This window comes from Eulemur rufifrons, chromosome 25 (assembly GCF_041146395.1).
Source record: "Eulemur rufifrons isolate Redbay chromosome 25, OSU_ERuf_1, whole genome shotgun sequence".
Lineage (NCBI taxonomy): Eukaryota > Metazoa > Chordata > Mammalia > Primates > Lemuridae > Eulemur > Eulemur rufifrons.
Genome location: NC_091007.1, coordinates 14,389,998 through 14,409,167, shown reverse-complemented (window position 1 = coordinate 14,409,167; position 19,170 = coordinate 14,389,998). Strand labels below are relative to the sequence as shown.

The window sequence follows — 19,170 nt, the reverse complement described above, 5'->3', positions numbered from 1 at the left end:
CACTGTGGCCCTTGTCTGTAATCCCAGCAATTTGGGAGAATGAGGTGGGTGGATCACTTGAGCCCAGAAGTTTGAGACCAGCCAGGGCAACATAGTGAGACCCCATCCTTATGAAAAATACAGAGAAAAAAAGCGGCACACGGGAAGGTCAGCTGCATTATGCTAATGCAGGTTGCTTTAGGGGAGACCCTTAAATCGATTCTACTGTAGATCTGAATTTTTTTCTTCTTGTAGCCTAGCTTTACAGAGATTTCTTCCTTTTTAGAAGTTGGGTTGTTCAATCTCTCTTGGGTTCCTGTGTATGGAGAACATTATCATGAGTTCCCTTTATTGAGAGTACTTGAGTGGCTCTCTGTTTCTTGTAATTAAGGAGTCTAAAGAAAACACTACCTTCATTTTGGATAATTTTAGAGTTAATGTCTTTTTTCCTCCTAAAAGCTTTTGAGTTTTAGGTATATTCCAGCCCTTTCTCCTTCTCATCTCCTCCTTTCTGTTGGGTCCACATAGAATTTTTTTTTCTTTTTTGAGACAAGGTCTTGCTCTGTCACCCAAACTAGAATGCAGTGGCATCATCACAGCTCACTGGAACCTCCAACTCCGAGGCTCAAGCGATCCTCCTACCTCAGTCTCCTGAGTAGCTAGGATTACAGGTGCATGCCACCATGCCTAGCTTTTTTTTAAATTTTTTTTTTTTATTATTTTGCCCAGGCTGGTCTTGAACTCCTGGACTCAAGTGGCCCTCCCACCTTGGCCTCTTATAGTGCTGGGATTATAGGTGTGAGCCACTATGCTTGGCCAACACAGAATTTTAATCAACCCATTTTAACCCTAGGTTTTGTTTTTGTTTTTTGCTACCGAAAACATTTCATAGACTGGTCCTAAATCATATAATTTAATATTACCCTTTAAAATGATTAAATTTTTATTTGCTTTTGTGTATATTAAAAGGAAGACAATCCCTTCATTTGTCACTGAACATAATTGCAATTCTTGCCAAGCAGGTTGAAAATCTCCTTTGTAGTTCAAAATTGATGCTTATTAGTGAACAGAGCTTTGCTGTAAAATGTGTAGGAACTTACTACAAGGAATTTAACAACAACATCTTTATTTCTATCACTATTGTTATTGGGCAAGAACATTTTCCTTGATCTAATTTTCAACTCATTATAGACCTTTCTGAGAAAGTGTCAGATTCTTCTTATAAGGACACTAATCCCATGGCGAGGGCCCCACCTTCGTGACCTCATCTAAACCTATTTCCCAAAGGCCCCATCTCCAAATGCCATCACATTGGGAATTAGGGCTTCAACATACGCATTTCTTTTTGCGGGGGAGGGCACAGTCCTGTCCACAAGCAGGCAGGAAAAGCAAATTATAGTCTTAATATCCCTTTTCATAGCATACTCGTAAGAAAAAAATGTGTTTTTAATGCAAGTTTTATTTTTGTGGCTTGATATTTATCAAGTTAGCAAATGATTCAGAAAGCAGTCTTGAAATATGAAAAGGGTAGCAGTAACTATCATTTTAATTATAAATGGAAGACAAAAATATATAAAAGTCGGATTTTAATTTTTTACTCTAGTCACTCAATGATTAAGCTAATATTTACTAAGTTCTTAGTGGGTGCTAGGCACTGTGTCCATGCTTTTTATGAATTTTTATTTTAAAAAATGACAGTGTGGGGGTCCCAGGCCTGGAGATCAGGGATTTTTTGTCTACCCCAGTTCTAAGTCCTACCTCTTTCCATGGCATATATGATAAGACTTCATAGAGTCATTTTAGAATAATCCAAGGAAAACATTTTCAGTTGCCAAACCAAGGCAGTGCCAACGAGTGTGGAGGCAGATTCAAGAGCTCTTTACAAGATAAAAGCGGCAGGATTAGAACTCTGGGCAGGGTGGGTTAGGGAGAGAGGGGGCATTTGGGTTGATTTTTAGGGTTCTGGCTGGGAAGATGAGGATGTTACTCATTGAGTTGCTCTATAGAGGAAGACAGGAAAATTCAGGAAGATTTGGGCAGAAATATGTTGACTTTGTCAACTACAATGTTTGTGTCTACATGTGCAAAATTAAATGGAGAATTATTTTAAGACTGCAAGTAAAATAAGGCCTTTTATGGAGTGGGGCAGGGAGGGAAAATGCATGCGTGTTGTACTTTTTCCTGTTTGCTTTAAGGTCTCTTCAGTGGAGGCACCATTCATATGGAATCAGACCCGTCTCAACCTCCAACTGAGTCTTTTAGAAGTCCCCGGACTCATTGTGTCCCTAACACAGAGACGGTGTATTAGTTTCCTATTGCTGCTGTAACACCACAAACCAATTGGGTAAAACAATGCACGTTTAGTATCTTACAGTTCTGAAGGTCAGGAGTCCTAAAATCATGATGTGGGCAAGGTCACATTCCTTTAGGAGGCTGTAAGAGAGAATCTGTTTCCATGTCTTTTCCAGTTTCTGGAGGCTGCCCACATTCTTTGTCCTGTGGTCCCTTCCTCCACCTTCAAAGCCAGCAGCGCAGCATCTTCCTCTCTCTCTCTCTCTCTCTAGAACATCTGCTTTTGCCGTCACATCTCTTTCTCCGACTCTGCCCCTCTTACCTCCGCATCTCAACATCCTTAACTAGTCACATCGGCAAAGTCCCTTTGGCAGCCTAACATAATACAGTCTCAGGTTCTGCAGATCAGGATGTGGACATTCTGGGGAGGCCATTGTTTTGCTGACCATGAAGGGTCCATCTTGACCTTCCTCCTGAGGGGGCTCAGTCCAAGAAGTGCTAAATGAGGGGTTGCTGCTCCTCCTGCCTTTGTCTCTCCAAATCCTAAAAGGTTTTGGGCCACACTTGTAATTGTGAGTTGTTATCTACAAATGCTTTTGATAAATTGGAAGTTTGGGGCTTATTTGGGTGAGATATGTCATCTGTCAAGAAATGCTTCAGCATTATTTGTTGATATGCTATGCTATATTGGTGGGGGGGACATTAAAGTCATGTAAATAATTTTTTAGCATGTATGCATAAAAAGCAGAATAAGCCCTAGAACAGGGAAAATTAGGGTGATCACCCTAAATTCTTCACTTTAGGGGGTCTCGTATTTTAAGATAGTTCCCATTTCTGGTAGGAGTTATAGTGACCCCTTCCCTGTTGCCTTTCCTGACTTTCCAGCCCAAATTACAAGTTTCTTCTCTGCTCTTCCATGGTATCTAGAATAGAGCTGTATTTTAGAGCATTTATCATATTGTAATTCTTTGCTTACTTTGCCATCCCACTAGATTTTATTATAAGCAGAGATCACACCTTATTCCCAATGCATCCCTCGTACCTAGCATCTTACCTGCCAATAATTATATATTGAATGGATAAATGAAAGCAATTGTTTTTATGACAGTTTCAGAATCTTGAATTTCTCTTAATGTTTTTATATTTCTTATTGACTTGCAAGAATACCATAATGGTAAATGAGATAATTTCTCTACAGTACTTTAAGATCTTTGGAGAAATGCTTCATTAGGCGAAGGCTCATACACAATTATCAATTGAAACTGTGAGCTAAAGTTTACCATTTTCCTTGAGTTTCACCAAGGAAGTTGTTGGGTGGGAAATTTGAGCCAACTGGAAATGATGTGTACAATTGTACACAATGTCTGACAAATAGAAGTCACATGATAAAGCTTTATTGAGATGATGAAGTAATTAGTTAAGACCTCTGTTTTATTGGCCACTATGCTTCTGACAGTACCCCTTTTAGAAAAGGATAAAACCCCACCCCCAAACACATATATACTGAATCTTGCATGTAAATTATTAGTTCCTTGTTGTTGATCAAGCGGAAAGCATTTCTCTTCAAGTCTCATTATTGGCGTGTTAGTGCGTTTTTGCTGCACTAACAAACACCCCCTCCCTGTAAAACTCAGTGGCTTACAACAATTTTTTTTTTTTTTTTTTTTTTTTTTAACCGAGACAAGATCTTACTCCATCACCTGGGCTAGAGTACATGGGTGTCAGCATGGCTCACTGCAACCTCAAATTTCTGGGCTCAAGGAAGTCTCCTGCCTCAGTCTCCCAAGTAGCTGGGACTACAGGCATGCACCATCACACCCTACTAAGTATTTTATTTTTTGTAGAGATTGGGGTCTTGCTCTTGCGCAGGCTGGTCTTGAACTCCTGGACTCAAGCGATCTTCCCGCCTCAGCCTCCCAGAGTGCTGGGTTTACAACAATTATTTCTTCTTCCCGTCATGTGAGTGAGGATCTTATCATGGTTCTGCTAGGCTTGGCATGGTTTACTGAACGTAATTGGGTTCTGCTCTCTAGACAGGTCTTCTCATTCTTGGACAAAAATCAAAACAGCAGCCACTCTCTGGGGTATGCTCTTCAAGGCCAAGGGCCAAAGCTCAGAGGGGTGGGAGAACAGGGGCAAATTATCCAAGTGCATTTGAAGCTTCTGCTCTGACACAACGTATGTCATGTCCACTCACACTCTCTTGGCCCAAGGAAGTCACAAGGTCAAGCTCAGGGTCACTGCAGTGGGAAAAGACACTCTGCCCATTGCAAGTGTGCCAGGGTACAAGGGAAAAAAAATTGTGAACAAATACATTACGCTTCAGCCACAGATTGGGGTCATTTGTTTGTCAAAGGCATTATTTAGCTTTTTGTAATATTAATTTCTCTTTAAAATTTTTGATTTGGAGTTCAATTTATATAGCCCGAGTAATAAAGGCCTTCAATAGATTCTGTATAATTAGGCCCCAGAGGGAAAAAGTAAACAGATTTTGGAATTTTAGCTAAAGAAAAAAAAATTTAACTTTATAAATATATAAATATTTTTATGAGGGCGCCGATGCTCAGGTTTCTTAATACCTGTTCGTGTCCCTGCCAGCAGGAAAGGATTTAAATTAAAGCAGAGATGTTGGGATATAGTTACCGTAAGGAAGGAGTTCTTGACCAGTCAAGTGCAAAAGACATGGAAAGGCAAAAGGTCTTTCTAGTACACAATTAAATCATTTGTCTGCTTGAAGGAGGAAGGCTGGGCCAGAGGACAGGTTTCTGCCAATTCTCTGTTTACAGTACTTTGAATTTGGAAATAAAGAAGTCCTTTTAAGACAGATGGTATTAAAATTCTAGATCAGTAAAATGGCATCAAGTAACTTAGACGCTGGTTTGATGCAGAACATGAAAAGAGACAGATATCAGGAAAATATTTAACAGAATTCATTGCTTCTTCAGAAAATAACACATCAATTCTAGTTTTAATGTATTTTTTTAATTCATATTTTCTTTCTGTATACTTTTAATTAGTACCTACTTTGTGTCAGGCATAGTGATAAGCACTGGTTTGATAAGAAATTACACAACTTGACAGTTAAAAAATATGATATAATCAGCTATGAATGCACGTATCATCAGCATTTTTCCTCAGAATTTTATGCTTACAATTTAAAGAGAATAAGATATTTCAACCACACATTTTATGATTTACAGTTATGACAATCTAGATGTTGAAAAAATTACCGCCTTTCAGGTGATCATATGAATACATCCTCCCCACCCCTGGCATTTCTAATAAGTTCTGAGGTGTTTTTAAAGGGCAACTGATTTTTCTGACAGAAAATTCTCATTTTAGCTGCTTTTGAGGTGGGCTTGTGAACATAGCAAGCAGTGGGTTAGAAGCTGTGGCATTTGGGGACTACTTTTTAAGACATTACCTCTTCTGAAAAGTCAAACAGCACAGCATTTTATGAGTATGTTCATCAGTGCAGCTTGCCTAAGAGGCTCAGAAATCAATAGTTTTTTCACGAAAAGCTGCAGCTATGATTTTTTTTTTTTAATTACAGAAATATTTGTCAGGGTAGTAGCAGTTGCTATGTGGCATTATTGAGCCTTAATCTGTGTGCTAGCAACGGAATGTGTTTGCTTCTTGGTTATACCCAATTTATAATAATCCTAGCTGCCTCCTATGCTGTGCTTAGCGTGGGCCAGGCAGACTGAAGCTTTTTAGAACTGCTGACTCATTTAATCCTCACCGTAGGAGGGTAGGAGCTGTTTTGTAGCTTCACCCCCATTTTGTCGATTAAGAAATTGAGGCACAGAACCTCTAAGAATTTGCACAAGGTCCCATGACAAGAAGATGGTGGGGTCGGGCTTTGAACCCAGACAGTGTAGCTCCATTTTGCTGCCTCTCATAAACTCAGTCTAATAACCTGACATCTTATTTAAGACGAAAAATGCCGATTCCTGTTCCGTTTGGTTTGATTCTTCTGAGCCTTCAGCGTGATTTTCTGGCTCTTCTGGTTTGGACTGTGAGTTTGTAATTACTTCTCTTGAAGTAGATGAACTTCTTGCAGGTCATTGTGGTGCTTAACTGCAAAAGCCGACAGTGTACACACACACACACACACACACACACACACATTTCAGACAAGTCAACGAAGGCTGTTTATCAAGAAAGGCTCCACTCGGGCCTGAAGTGACCAGTCGTTCTGCAAGGACAGGTATAGAAAGTGCAGGCGTTGTGAGTCAGTGAGAGCAAGCTTTTCCCCATCCAGGGTGCAAGGCGTCTGCCCGCAGGCTGGCGGGGGACGCGTCCTCGCGGAAGGGGCCCCTGGGAGCGGGCGCGGCACAGGCCCCGGCGCCGCGGGGACCCGAATCTCCGGGTTCCCCGCGAGTCTCTCTGTTCCCGGGACGAACGCGTTACTGCGCGCGGCGGGAACAGTTTCAGCCCTGGGGTGGGCTCTACGAAGGGCGTTGGTGCGACGCTGTCCCCAATCCCCCGGGCTGGAAGAAGGGGGTGGGTGCACTCTGCCCCGAGCTCCCCTCGACCTTTGGGTGCCAGGGACGTAAATAAGCCTGGGGGCGGGAGTGGGGGGCGGGGAGATGATCTCGGCTGAGGTACAAGGGAGTGCGCGGGTTGCGCCCCCTCTGGTTTCTGTCACCCGAGCCTCACTCCCTCCCGGCCGCCGCCCACCTGAGCGCCCCGGGCTGCAGCGGCGGGGACGCGAGGCTCGCTACCCGGCCACACGGTGGCCGCCCGCGGCGGTGTGCCGAGCTTGCCGGGTCCCCGCGCGCCCCGCCTCCCCGGGTGCCCGACGTGCTCGCTCACTGCCACTCGGTCGGGGCGCGCCGGTGGGTTTGGCCTGCGCGGCGGCGGCGGCGGCGGCGGCGACGAGGCGGGGGAGCGAGTGAGCGCGAGGGGCGGGCGCCAGTGTCTGAGTGAGTCACCCGTACCTGGAGAGCGGGCGACGCAGAGCCAGCGGCGCGGAGCGCGAGCCAGACCCGAGCCCGAGCGCCGCCGGAGAGCCCAGGAGCGCGGCCGCCCCCGGCGCCAGGCCCCGCCGCGCCCCCGCCGCCTCCCCGGGCGCCGCGCTGCCGGCCCGCTCGCCCCAGCCCCGGCCCGCGCCGACTCCAGCCCCGGCGCCCGGCCACCAGCAGCCCTCCCGCCTGCCCGGAGGCGGTGCGGGGCTCGCCGGGGGATGTCACAGCGGCTCCTCGGAGCCCCCAGCCGCCGCCGCAGCAGCCGCCGCCCCCGGGAACCGCGACAATGAACCCCCAGTGCGCTCGCTGCGGAAAAGTCGTGTATCCCACAGAGAAAGTCAACTGCCTGGATAAGGTGAGCGAGGGGGGCGCCGGGCCAGCCCGGACCTGCCGGGTGCCGGATGCCGGGTGCCCGGCTGCACCTGTTCCAGAAGTTTTGGCACCTCGGCTGGAAGGAGAGGAGTGGGTCTGTGGGTGTGCGTGTGTCTTGGCACAGGGGAGGGGGCGCGAGCGAAGACGCCCGCGGGAGGGTCGGAGACCACACTAGGCGACTGCGATACTGGAACCAGGAAAGGCTTTTGTCGGGGTGCGGGGCTGCGCGGCTTCCGCGGAGCCGCTGCGGAGGGCGCGCGGCGGAGCGCGGCCCGGGGCCCCGGGGGACCAGGCTGGGCACCTGGGGGGCACTTCGGCGAGCCGCACCCACTCCCACCTCCACTCGTACCCAACCCCCACCGTCCCCAGATCCTCCCGCATCCCCACCTCCCCCAGGCCCAGCGCCTCCGGTGACCGAGGCGAGGGGGAGAAGCACATAGTAATTAGTATGTCATGGGGCGGCCGCTGCCGCATTGCTAAGAATAATCCCCGCCGAGAGCCCCAGCTCAGCTCGGCGAGCCGGACCCACGGGTGCCTAATCCATCGGGTCCCTCCTGCTCTGCCCCCTGCCCTTCCCGGGCGTGGATGGGGACGAGCAGCCTGGGGGAGAGACCCGGGCGCGATGCCGATCCCCAGCGACTTACAATTGAAACCAGCCGGTGGCGTCCCTGTGAAATTTGCGTTTGATGATACAAATGCCCCGTTAGAGCAAGCTGTCATCTCCACAGTCATCCCCGACAGAGTCCACCTTCCTGCAGTTGAGTGGAAGCTGGGCAGGGACGGGGGCCAGGGGTACTTAGTCCTGCTCCAGCACCTTCAGGTTGCCCGACTCGTGGGGAACTCAGGTTTACGGGGATCCTACGAACACTGCGTTTAGGCGCTTTGAACTGGACTCCCTTTGGTTGTGAAGGCACTCCCTGGGCCCCGTTTCTCCTTTAACCAGCTCAGAATTTCTTTCTGGCAGCTCATGGAAGTGCTATATGGACCAAGCCCTGGTAGTTCTTCTGTAGTCAGTCTCTATGTTGTGATGGGAATTAATGTAAAATTCAACTTTAATAGCTGCCTGCTTTATTTGCTTAACTGAAAGTAGGTAAACACATCGACCATTTTCTACAATCATTTTGTGGTAGTGTTTCAAATACTAGGACTGAGATGGACTGAAAAGCCTTCCTTCTGTGCCCATCTTGGCAAGAACTGGCACTGTACTGAAATTTTAAATATTTATTCTTTTCAGTATTGGCATAAAGGATGTTTCCATTGCGAGGTCTGCAAGATGGCTCTCAACATGAACAACTACAAAGGCTATGAAAAGAAGCCCTATTGTAATGCGTGAGTATTGTCAACATGCTTGCCAGGTGTGGCACAGCCTCAGAGCCTGAGAGCCAGTGGCTCTGCCTGTTCTGAAGAATTGACTCGCTGTGTCACCCAGGTGTGGCAGTGGGCAATTACCCGTTTATGCCACAGACTCCGAGGCCACGTACTTTGAAGGGCATTATATGTATGTTTTTCTAATGTGTTAGGGTAATTTGTGTGTGTCTTCAGCTTAGGTTTTGAGGTGCACAGTGTCACAGTTAGGGACATTTATTAGAAGCTGCAGAATTTACCTGCTGAGAATGTGTGGGCTCTGAAGTGCATGTCAGGTAGGTTTCCATTTTAATCCTATGCCAATTTCCATTTTAATCATACGATGCTGCCATACTGCAATTTTTTATGTAAACCTAGTTGCTATGGAAAGAAGTCTTGCTCATTTGGTCTTAGCTGCGACCATGGCAGAGATCCTGGGGCATAAACAGGGAACCAAAGAATTGAGGCTTGGGTGTTTCCGGCTGGTTAGTAGGTCTGTAGACTATTGCAGTAGACTGGGTACTTCTGGCTGGTTAGTACTGTAGTAGGTGGGGCTTGAAGAAGGTAAGCTTTCTTTGGAAGGCTTTTCTGTAGGCATGCTTCTAGCCTGCAGTAGCAATGAGCTAGCATTTGTGTAGTGCTTACCATGTGTGAAGCCCTGCTCTAAGCACTTGATGCATACTGACTCCTTTTATCTTTACAATGACCCTACAAAGTTAGGGGGCACTAATGTTACTCCCATTTGACAGATAGAGATATTGAGGCATTGAGCCCCCTCAGGAAGGGGCTCAGATCATTCCTGGAGGTTGCAGGTGGTTCAACATTGGGCCAGTACTTCAGATGTCTACCTTGCTGCTCCCAGGCCTGTGTTTCTCTACTCTTGTGAGCAGCCTCCCACTCTTGACTGTTTTCAACTGGGAGCTCTTGCCCCTGGCTGTTGAGCCTTGTCCTTTCTGCTCCCTTGTGGAGCTGGCTTGGTCTGGAGGCAATAGAGGGACCTTTGGATCCCCCTGGCCTCCTGCTTGGAATAGTGCCAAAAATTCATCTTCCCTAGAGTTTCTCAAGTAGGTTCATTCAGTTCTCCTAGAGACGGAGGGCCCGAGGTTAATTCATCCTGCTTCATCACATACTGGGGGAGTGTTATCTCTGACAGTAAGTTTTTGGTGAACAAATGTAATGTGCTCATACCTCCCTGGCAATGAATTTTAAAAATAAACCCCATCTGAAGACTTTTTAAAATTTGTGTTTCCTGTAGGTCCTAGCTTAGTGCTTACAGGTAGATCAGAAACTTTTCAGGACATCAGAAAATGGGGACATTGAACAGACTTTCTTGGATAAGTGAAGTCTACAGATATTCCCCCAACTTAGCTGATGTTTTCAACCCTTCTCTATACCATGGCTCTTGTTGGGGTAACATGAAGCAACAATGAGGTTTCAGTGTCATGGTTTCCTGCTTCCCTTCCAGAGAGCTATAAACGACTGGTTAAGATCAAAGGCAGGCGGTGGTAAGGAGAAGGAAAGGGCCCCCTACAACCCATAAACGGGATAATTGTTCTTTGGTTAAAGGAAAGTGAACCATTCTTCCTGTAACTGTTTCGGCCACAGCCCGATTCCATCAGGCTTTATGGGCCACATCAGAATTCAGGATTCTTTACAGCTGCAGGGCACGGAGTATAACCCAAGTGATAACAATGCCTTGGGGTGCCCCCCTGGTGGGTCTGGAGGGGTTGGGAGGGAAAGAGAAAGCAAAGGAGAAGAGAATGACAACTTTAACAGATAGGCAGATAATTGAATGAGGGAGAAAAATGTACATACAAGGACAGAAAAAGGTGCAACTGCAGTGGATTTGTTGATTGCATTGGGCTACTGGAAAATTCAGTGTCAGCTGTTTAAAGTTCAATCTCATTAAAGAATGAGATTCTGCAGCAAGTCATGGGGGCGTCAGGAAGACCTAGTTTGCACTCCGACTTAGTAGTGAACTAGTGCCCAGATGGGTTGAGGTTTGGACCCCCAAAGAAAAAGATTCTATTTTCTAAGTAGAAAATATCTGCTGTATTGTTTCATAGGTCTTTGTCTTATTTTTAATGCTCTTGGCATATCTGTATTTAATATTTATAGATTTTCTTGCTAAAATCTCTCATATGACTCTAGTACTTCATTATTAGCTGTACTTTCAATTTTGCGGGTAGCACCTCAGGTTTTTTGCTTAATATTGAACCTGCTTGTCTACTTTATTGAGCAGATAAATGGAAAATAGGAGTTCATCCTTCATAGGTGAATGAGTAGATACAGTTGATGTTTTTGATATGTTTAATTTAGTGTGAAGTTCTTATCACAGCTTGATATGCTGCCTCTATAAAATGGAGTCTGGCTAAGTCGTGGGTTCTGTTGGCCGTCAGGGTTCCAGGGCCGACGGCCCATGTCGTTTTCAGCCCAGATTTTTCTAAGGGTACGGGTTGCCGTGTAAACCGGCTGGTCAGCATGGATGGCCCTCTAGGGACCCTGACACATATGCTCTAATTCAGGGGGTGTATGTCAATCAGCCGTTCCCTGTGGTTGTGGCCAGAGGGCTGCCATAATTTCTCTGGGTCAATGGTGGAAAATTGATTCTCTAATGTATACTACTACCAGAAAATGAAATCTTGACTGTCCATGTAAAGCAATATTTTATCTGCACCTAGCTTGGTTCAGGAGTCAATATACATCTATACCTAGATGAAAATGACTATTCATCTTCCCCCTGTCACTTTTTATTGTGAACATTTTCATACATAAAAAATGACTGAAGGAGTAATACAGCAGACATCTGTATACACTGTATACCTCCACTGAAATTCAACTATTAACCCCATTTTGCCGTATTTGCTTCCTGTTTTTAATCTAACATGTTCAAATATTTCTATCATTGTTGGGCCATTTGTCAGTTTCATACATCATGACATTTTATCCCTAGAAACTGCATACTTCATTATACACCTAAGAAAATTAACAATTTCACGACAGCATCTAATATCCTGTCCATGTTTGTATCTCCCCCATTGTCCTGAGAATGTCGCTTTTAAAACCAGGATCCAATCAAGGTTCATACTTTACATATAGCCGTTATGAAAAATGACAACTTTTCTAGCTTATTAGAGACTATCAGTTATTTTCTGCTGTAATGTTTATTGATTTACGTAATTTCTTAGAGTTTTCAGAAGGAGGACTTAGGTAGCATTTCTTGTGAAAACAACATGCACAATTAACTTTAGAGCCTTTAAAATATATGTTAGGAATGCTTAAAAATTTTAAAGCATGAACATAGACATTTAGAATTATTTTAAGAAAAACATAAAGGCTTCTTATTTTAATTGATACTGGAGGGCATTTTTTAATCGAATGAAGTAATGAGTACTTCTTCAGTTTAAATGTTGCTTGTTTATATTCTCATGTGTTTAGAGAAGAAACAAGCATTCTGTTTGATTTCATGCAAAGGAGAACATGTATAAGATATAATTTACATGGTATTTAAATTTTGATCTTTTGATAGAATGATCAAAGTACAGTACACACTAGATGTAAGACTGGGCATAATACACATTTGGTTTCTAACGCAGCAGTGCACACTATTAAAATATTTAAAAACAAACTGGTCTCTACTTGAGTACGTGCCATGTTTTCACAAACCTTTATGTTTCATAAGCAGGCAATGAATGCTTAGCACATACAGGATTTTTTTCATCATGGAACTTGCAAAGATAAGAGAACTGGGCAAAATTCTTATGGCTAAGAGGTGCTGAGAAAATAACATTAGATGATTAGACAAAAAACAGCTCCTGTTTCTATGTAAATTTATATGCCAAGTTAAACTATAAGCATTTTTGCTACCCAACAAGCCACACGAAGAATATAAACCCCAAGGCCATTTGTCAAATACATTTTTAATTTATTCTGTGTAAAAGTCAAAATTGCATGTACAATGTTTGTAAAATATAAATCGGTTCTCAAAATTCTCTGAGCGATATTACCACTTTGAAGTAGCATTGCCAATGACTGGCTAGTGAATGTGCTGTCACCAAACGTCAAATTATATCAGGTCTGGGGTGGGACCAAGTCAGGATGCAGTAGTTTAGCATGACCTGGCCAATGATTTCCCTAGATCACCACTTTTGCAGCAATGTTTTTGGACTGTAAATTTGTCCTGATCTGCCCCCATTTAATGTGGCCTGTGTCTATGTCAAATGCATCATTAATTATGGGGCTAAAAACACAAGTATTGGTGTGAAGTATGTTTAGTTACCCTTCTGTAGAAGAGTCCCTCTCCCCAAAGATTTTCACTTAACTTGATTTTGAAAGCGATTTTCTAAAGCCACCGCTTCTCTGGCTCCCACCGTTTCTCTGTTGGTCACTTTTTCGCTTAAACTTAAACCTGAGAGTTTTCCCTTATCTCTGTTTTGGCCTCCCAAATTTGGTTCCCTAACACTCCAAGGACTCGAGTTATTTCAAGAGGACTTATGAAATTCCTGCTATTAAGTTAGCTGTGATTACTTAACAGCCTGTCCTAAGTGCAGTATGTTGTAATTGGGATTTTGGAGCCAGACAGAACTAGATTTGAACCCTGGCTCCGTCCTGCCCTACTGAGCAGGTCTCTGCATTGCCAGGCTTCCGTTTCTTCATCTGTACAATGGGAATAGCAATAGTGGCCCTACAGGGCTGGTGAGATTAATGCGACAAGGAGTGGGAAGGTTCTAGCCCAGTGCCTGGCACCCAGCAGACCTTCTGTCAACAGTGGTGCCTCTTATATTCTTGTACTTTTTTGAGGGGTAGAGAAAGTAGAGAAGAGAGAAGAGGAAGTATATCAACGAATGATAGGCAGTCACACCTATGAAAGATTTATACCAAAGTTTTTCACACTGTCGATTGCCGCTGGGTTGTAACCGAATTTGAAGAAAAAGGAATGAGCAAACAGAAAACATCACAGTGCATTTCAGTAGTAAAAAGAGGATTATGTTGGCAAATATTTTTTTCTCAGAGGTATGGGTGTATGTCTACTGGATTATGATGTAGAAGGTATTTTTACTGGAAGTGGCGATTAAGAAGTTTGAGAAACACTTGTTAAGTTCCATATTCTAATGCCCCATATGTCAGAGGGCATTGAAAACTGCCCCCAAGTACAATGCCATGGCCAAAGTTCACGAATCCCAACAGCCACTAATCTCACATTCTTCTGTCTGTGCCAACCACACCTGACCCCACACCTTTGTCCTGGGGGCCTGTCAACGCAGGCATCCCACAGTTCTCGGCTCAGCAGTCAGGGCCCACCCCATCCTGTGCAGGAACCATGAGCTTCCTTGTCTGTGTCCCCCTCTAAGGGACCTGTCTCCCTCACCTGCGTATCCCTAGGGCCTGACACTTAGCAGGTGCTTGGTAATATTAGCCACCTCAGTGACCGAGGGTCACGCTAGCATCTCAGAATGTGGTTTCCATGCTGAGCCCCCAATTCAGGATGAAGGTCAGGCTAGTTTCTTCTGGGGAGGTAGGAGGAGGTTGGGCAACCTGGAGCAACTGGGTTAGGATTGGGCTTTGAAGAGCCTGAAAGGTGGTCTGGTGACCAGGTTTCATGAAGTCTGAATGCCAGGCAATAGCGTGTCCCCATTGATGGGTAGGCTCCTACCTTCCAATCCATAATGAACGTGGCAGAGTTCACTTTCACCGTGTAGAGGCTCAATTTCAAAATATGGCATCTTTCTAAAAGCATTCCTTATTTTGGGAGGCCTAGGCAGGAGGATTGCTCCATCCCAGGAGATTGATGTTGCAGTGAGCTGCAGTGACGCCACTGCACTCTACCTGGGGTGACAGAGTGACACCCTGTCTCAGGAAAAAAAAAAAAAAAACAAAACAAAAAACGCATTCCTCATAGGTACTTAATTTCTTCTGGGTTTAACTATCATCTGTAAAATGGGAAAATAATTCCCACCTAACAGGAACTTTATAGAGATTAAATGGAGAAACGTTTGTAAGCCGAAGCACATCTAATGACAACTTAGGACCCAAATGTCAGTCCACTCCCATATTTTTAGTAATAAATTCAAAGTTGTTGTCTCATATTTCTCCCTTAAAGACAGGGTAAAGGTCACATCATTAAATGAAGGTTTCTCTAGAAAGATATTGTGGTATGTAAGTTCTAGTTAGCATCAGTTAGAATATGCGTTGCCTGACTTTTCAGTCACATACCTCACAGAAGAAGTTAGACCTCTGCTCCTTGGCATAGTACTTGATATGAGAGGATGACAGTTTTGTTGTTGCTGTAATTGGATGATTAAAAACAAGAGAAGGAGACACCTTGAGCCAAATAAGAAGGTTCCAGTATACATGTGAAATAACCCATTTTGTTACTTTAGTGAACTATTGACAGTATCTAATCCATTTTCGTATCTTTTGAAATCATTGTGAGGACCACATTTACAAATCATGCTCCGAGTTCTGTCCCCATGTGCAAATGTTTCCAGAAGTCGTTTATGTGTAGGTTCTGTCTCTTTAATAATGACATATTTGTGATGGGATGATGTCAGATTAGAAAAGGTTTTGAGACGAAGCACACCAATATCTCCTAATTCATGGTGAAATTCAAGGTTAATGCCAGATATAGATGTGTGTGCTTAAAGGTATATTGATTATATGTCAGGGGCCTATGTAAGAGAACATTTTGGGAGGTCTTCTTTAGATGTTTTCAGCCAAGTGCTCTACGGAGTGGCTCCTGGGACTGTCAGGGACAAAGAGAGAGAGACATAGCCACGTATGACACCCTTGTCCTCAAGGGCTTCAGGCCCCTTCAGTATCACTAGAGGAAGGAGGAGTTGAATTTCTTTTCCCTTCCTTTCTGTTTTGGTCCTATAGTTAAGTGTTACTAGGAAGACCTGGGATTTTAGCATAGGAGAGGTGGGATCTAGAATAATATTTATGAGCTAAACACCCAGAACATTCCAGGGACTAAAGAGAAAGGATTATTCTTGGTTCTTCCATGCTCAGGTTTGCTGTTTAAATTCAATGTCCTGCTAATGAATCAAACAGTTCTGCAGGCCTTGCTAGTCAAACCTAGATATGGGCACATGTGTAACCACAAAAGCAGGAAGTTGTGAGAAGGATCAGGTTGAAATAGCAACGATTGTTTTCCAGCATTGGAAATCTAGCATTAATTTTATTTATAGCTAGCAGTACATTTTTCTTAGTGGAGTCCTTGAGGAATTTGCTTTGCATTTGACTTCTGTTTACTTTTTCACACTGTGTTGACTCATTCCCATTGAATTGTAGGAGGGACTAGAAGAAAACTAGTTGGATGTGTGCATTCTTGAATGGCATCTGATCCATAACCCGCGTGGTGGTCTGTTGTACTTCTGTTTCAGCTCAGCAGTCTAAAAAATGCATTCGACAAAAATCCTTATTAGCTCCCTGATGATCGTTATCCATCAAAGGCAGGGGAAAACCAAACCCAGAGAACCTGGAGAAGTCAGGTGGCTATGCTCAGAACTGGGATGTGGAGAGGGAATTAGACAGTTGCCCCGATTTGGATCAGGTGTATCCACAGTTTGCTGCCTGCAAACAGGAGGGGGGTGGGAACACCTCGTCAGGGAAATGCCCTCACTATAACCTTCTAGTTTTGGCTTCTCAAGTAAATGACTCTTTCCCAATTACATTCTTGAGGGCAGTTATGGTCCGAATTGCGTTCGCATACTCTAGCGCCTACTGTGTGCTCAGAAACTGTCCCCTTGATAGAGTAAACTGCCAGCTAGCTTTTCTGGGGGGCATGGTGAATGCTTTTGGCTGCCTGAGCGACACAGCTCATCCCTAGCCAACAGAGCTGACTCAACGAGAAGGAATAGACCTTTCTTTCCCTAAGAGTCCCTGTGGCCATACCAGCTGAAGCTGGCCATGTTTGAACTGATAATGCAAGTAAATGTAGCGAAAAACTTCCCCTGTTTAGGTGACATATTGAAATTTATAGCTTCATTACTGGTCACTGACATGCACCTCAAAAGGATGACAAGAAAAATGCCTACAAAGGTAGTTTGTAAAAGTCACCGTGTTACAACTGTCTTTCACAGTCTTGGGAGTGAACCCTGTGTTTTAGACATCAGGCCACACACAAATTTGCTTGCATATCACACTTTTTCCCCTGGAAATTAAGAGTTTGATTTCCTGAAACTAAATTTAATCAGGGATTAATGGGTAATTCCTGATGAATGAAAGGCCTTTACATTCTCTTGTGGAAGATTTTCATTTTCTCATGCGTTATTCTTCCATCAATATTCTGTCTTCTCTCCCATATTTCTAGAACTTTAAAAATAACTGAGTAGGATTTGTGCTTCTTCCAGCCCCCCAACCCTGCCCACCCCCATCTCCTTCTTTCCCTCAGTTAGAATCTTCTCTTGCCCGTGACGTCGTTCTCTGGTTTCCTTCACATTAAGCGAAATTCTATTTAAAAATTTCTAGATGCTTAAGGCACACGATAATTAAAGGCTATTCCTGTCAGGAATAGAAACACTGTATTAGAACAGTTTTTCCTCTGAGGCTACTAGCGAAGGAAAATCCTGTTTAGAGGGTTTGCCTCCGTGGTCTTTTTTTAAAACAGTAGTTATGTAACGTCAGGTTTCACCGGCTGGGAGTCAGGAAGCCAGTTTATTTGTGCACTTCTTGTGTCTTGTACCCGCAGGACCGAGCGGCCAGTGAAAGTACCCAAGGTTTGTACACAGGGGCTACTGCCCAGGAAGCGTCCTCCATGTTGGCAGTTTGTCAGAGATTGAAAGAAAAGCACATTGTTTTTTCTTTGCACAGTGATGGGTATAGAACAGACACCGAAGAAATACGTGTGGATCAACTTCGAAAGTACATTTAGTCTGAATGGGATACAGCAGTCCTGGATCTGATAGCAAGCCTCCTACGTCTGGCTTCTCTCTGGAGTGTACTGGTGGGTGGAGAGAGATTGCTACCCCGGATCTAAACATCAGTTCCCTAACAAGAGAAAACAGGTGGTAACATGAAAGTAGTACCAAGGTGGAGGAAGATCAAGCACTTCTTAAAGAAGAACGACAGGGGAATGTTACAGCCTTACCCATCTGTGCCAATGCATAGATGCTTAAGAAAGTACGTGAGATTCAGAAGCATTGCCAACGTGGGCTGGGGGCAGGCTGATTATTAAATTGTGACAGCAAGGAGTCTTGCTATGCTAAAAAAGAAACATGTCTAGTAGGTGAATCTATGAATAGAAAGAACTTGGAGGTGAAAAACTGACGGAGAACCTTTGACTGAGAATGAAATTGAGGGGAAACAGTGGTGGTCTTGCTGCAAGGCAGACCAGGTACCCTTGTCCACACTGGACACACCACAGAGGCTTTTTCACCCTGTTGACACTTTGACACAGAGGCAACATGCAGTGGTAAAGAGAAGCTTTTACTAGATAGATGCTGCAAGTTTAAGAGAGAGTTGATTTCTTGCTTAGCTTTTGTTTAAGGTTTCATTGCTTTCAAGGTGCTTTCGCCTTAGCTTGGAAAACAAGAATTGGTTGGTGGGGTATCGATTGTTAGGACTTTGGAAAAAGAGGTCTCTGTTACCCTGAAGTTTGTAAGAGTGAAAGGAGGAATCATTGGTCACACCCCACCCAGACTTTAGGAAAGTCTCTTAACAGTGTAGGAGAAGAGGGAAAAAGCCCTAGGTTCTGAGAAACAGGGAAAGAACCACACAGAGTTTTACTCTCCCACGTATACCCATTGTAGAGTGGGAGCACAGGATGAGAAAGAATTCTTGACATAAAGATTAGGATAGAAAGAAGCAAAAAGTTTCTTTTACTTTCCCCCAGAGAGAGGGGAAAGGGCCTAGCACATGAAGGAAAGAAAGAAGTGCCGGCCTAGAGGCCAAGCAGTTTGGCCTTTTATTGAGGGTAAAGGGCGTGAAAAAAAAAAAAAGGCATGGTTATTTTTGCCAGCTGATAGCAAAAGGGCTGTGAAGCAGCTGTGTCTGTTTCTCCCCCTTTTCTCTCTTCTCCGTGAGGCTGGCTCATCCGGGTCCTTGGAATGTGGTCTGGTGAGAGCTGGGGGAGGGAGGGGTGGGCATTTCACACCTGCTGTCTGCTCAGGGCTCTTCAAGGCTGTTAAACTCAAATAAAACAGCAGGTGGTTAACCTTAAAGACAATGAGTTGAGCCCACAGGTGGTTAATCAAACAAAGGGTCTTTTTCCTCC

The 19,170-nt window shown here is 44.4% G+C and overlaps 1 protein-coding gene across 2 annotated transcripts in view; it reads left to right on the top strand.

Moving 5' to 3' along the window:
- Positions 1 to 7,527: 7,527 nt before the first annotated feature.
- Positions 7,528 to 19,170, top strand: part of NEBL (nebulette) — a 321,698-nt gene continuing 310,055 nt past the window's right edge. For both annotated transcript variants that reach the window (XM_069458754.1, XM_069458753.1), the window contains exons 1-2: positions 7,528 to 7,596; positions 8,848 to 8,942. In XM_069458754.1, coding sequence (XP_069314855.1) covers positions 7,528 to 7,596; positions 8,848 to 8,942 — 164 coding nt within the window. The remainder of the gene's footprint in view (positions 7,597 to 8,847; positions 8,943 to 19,170) is intronic.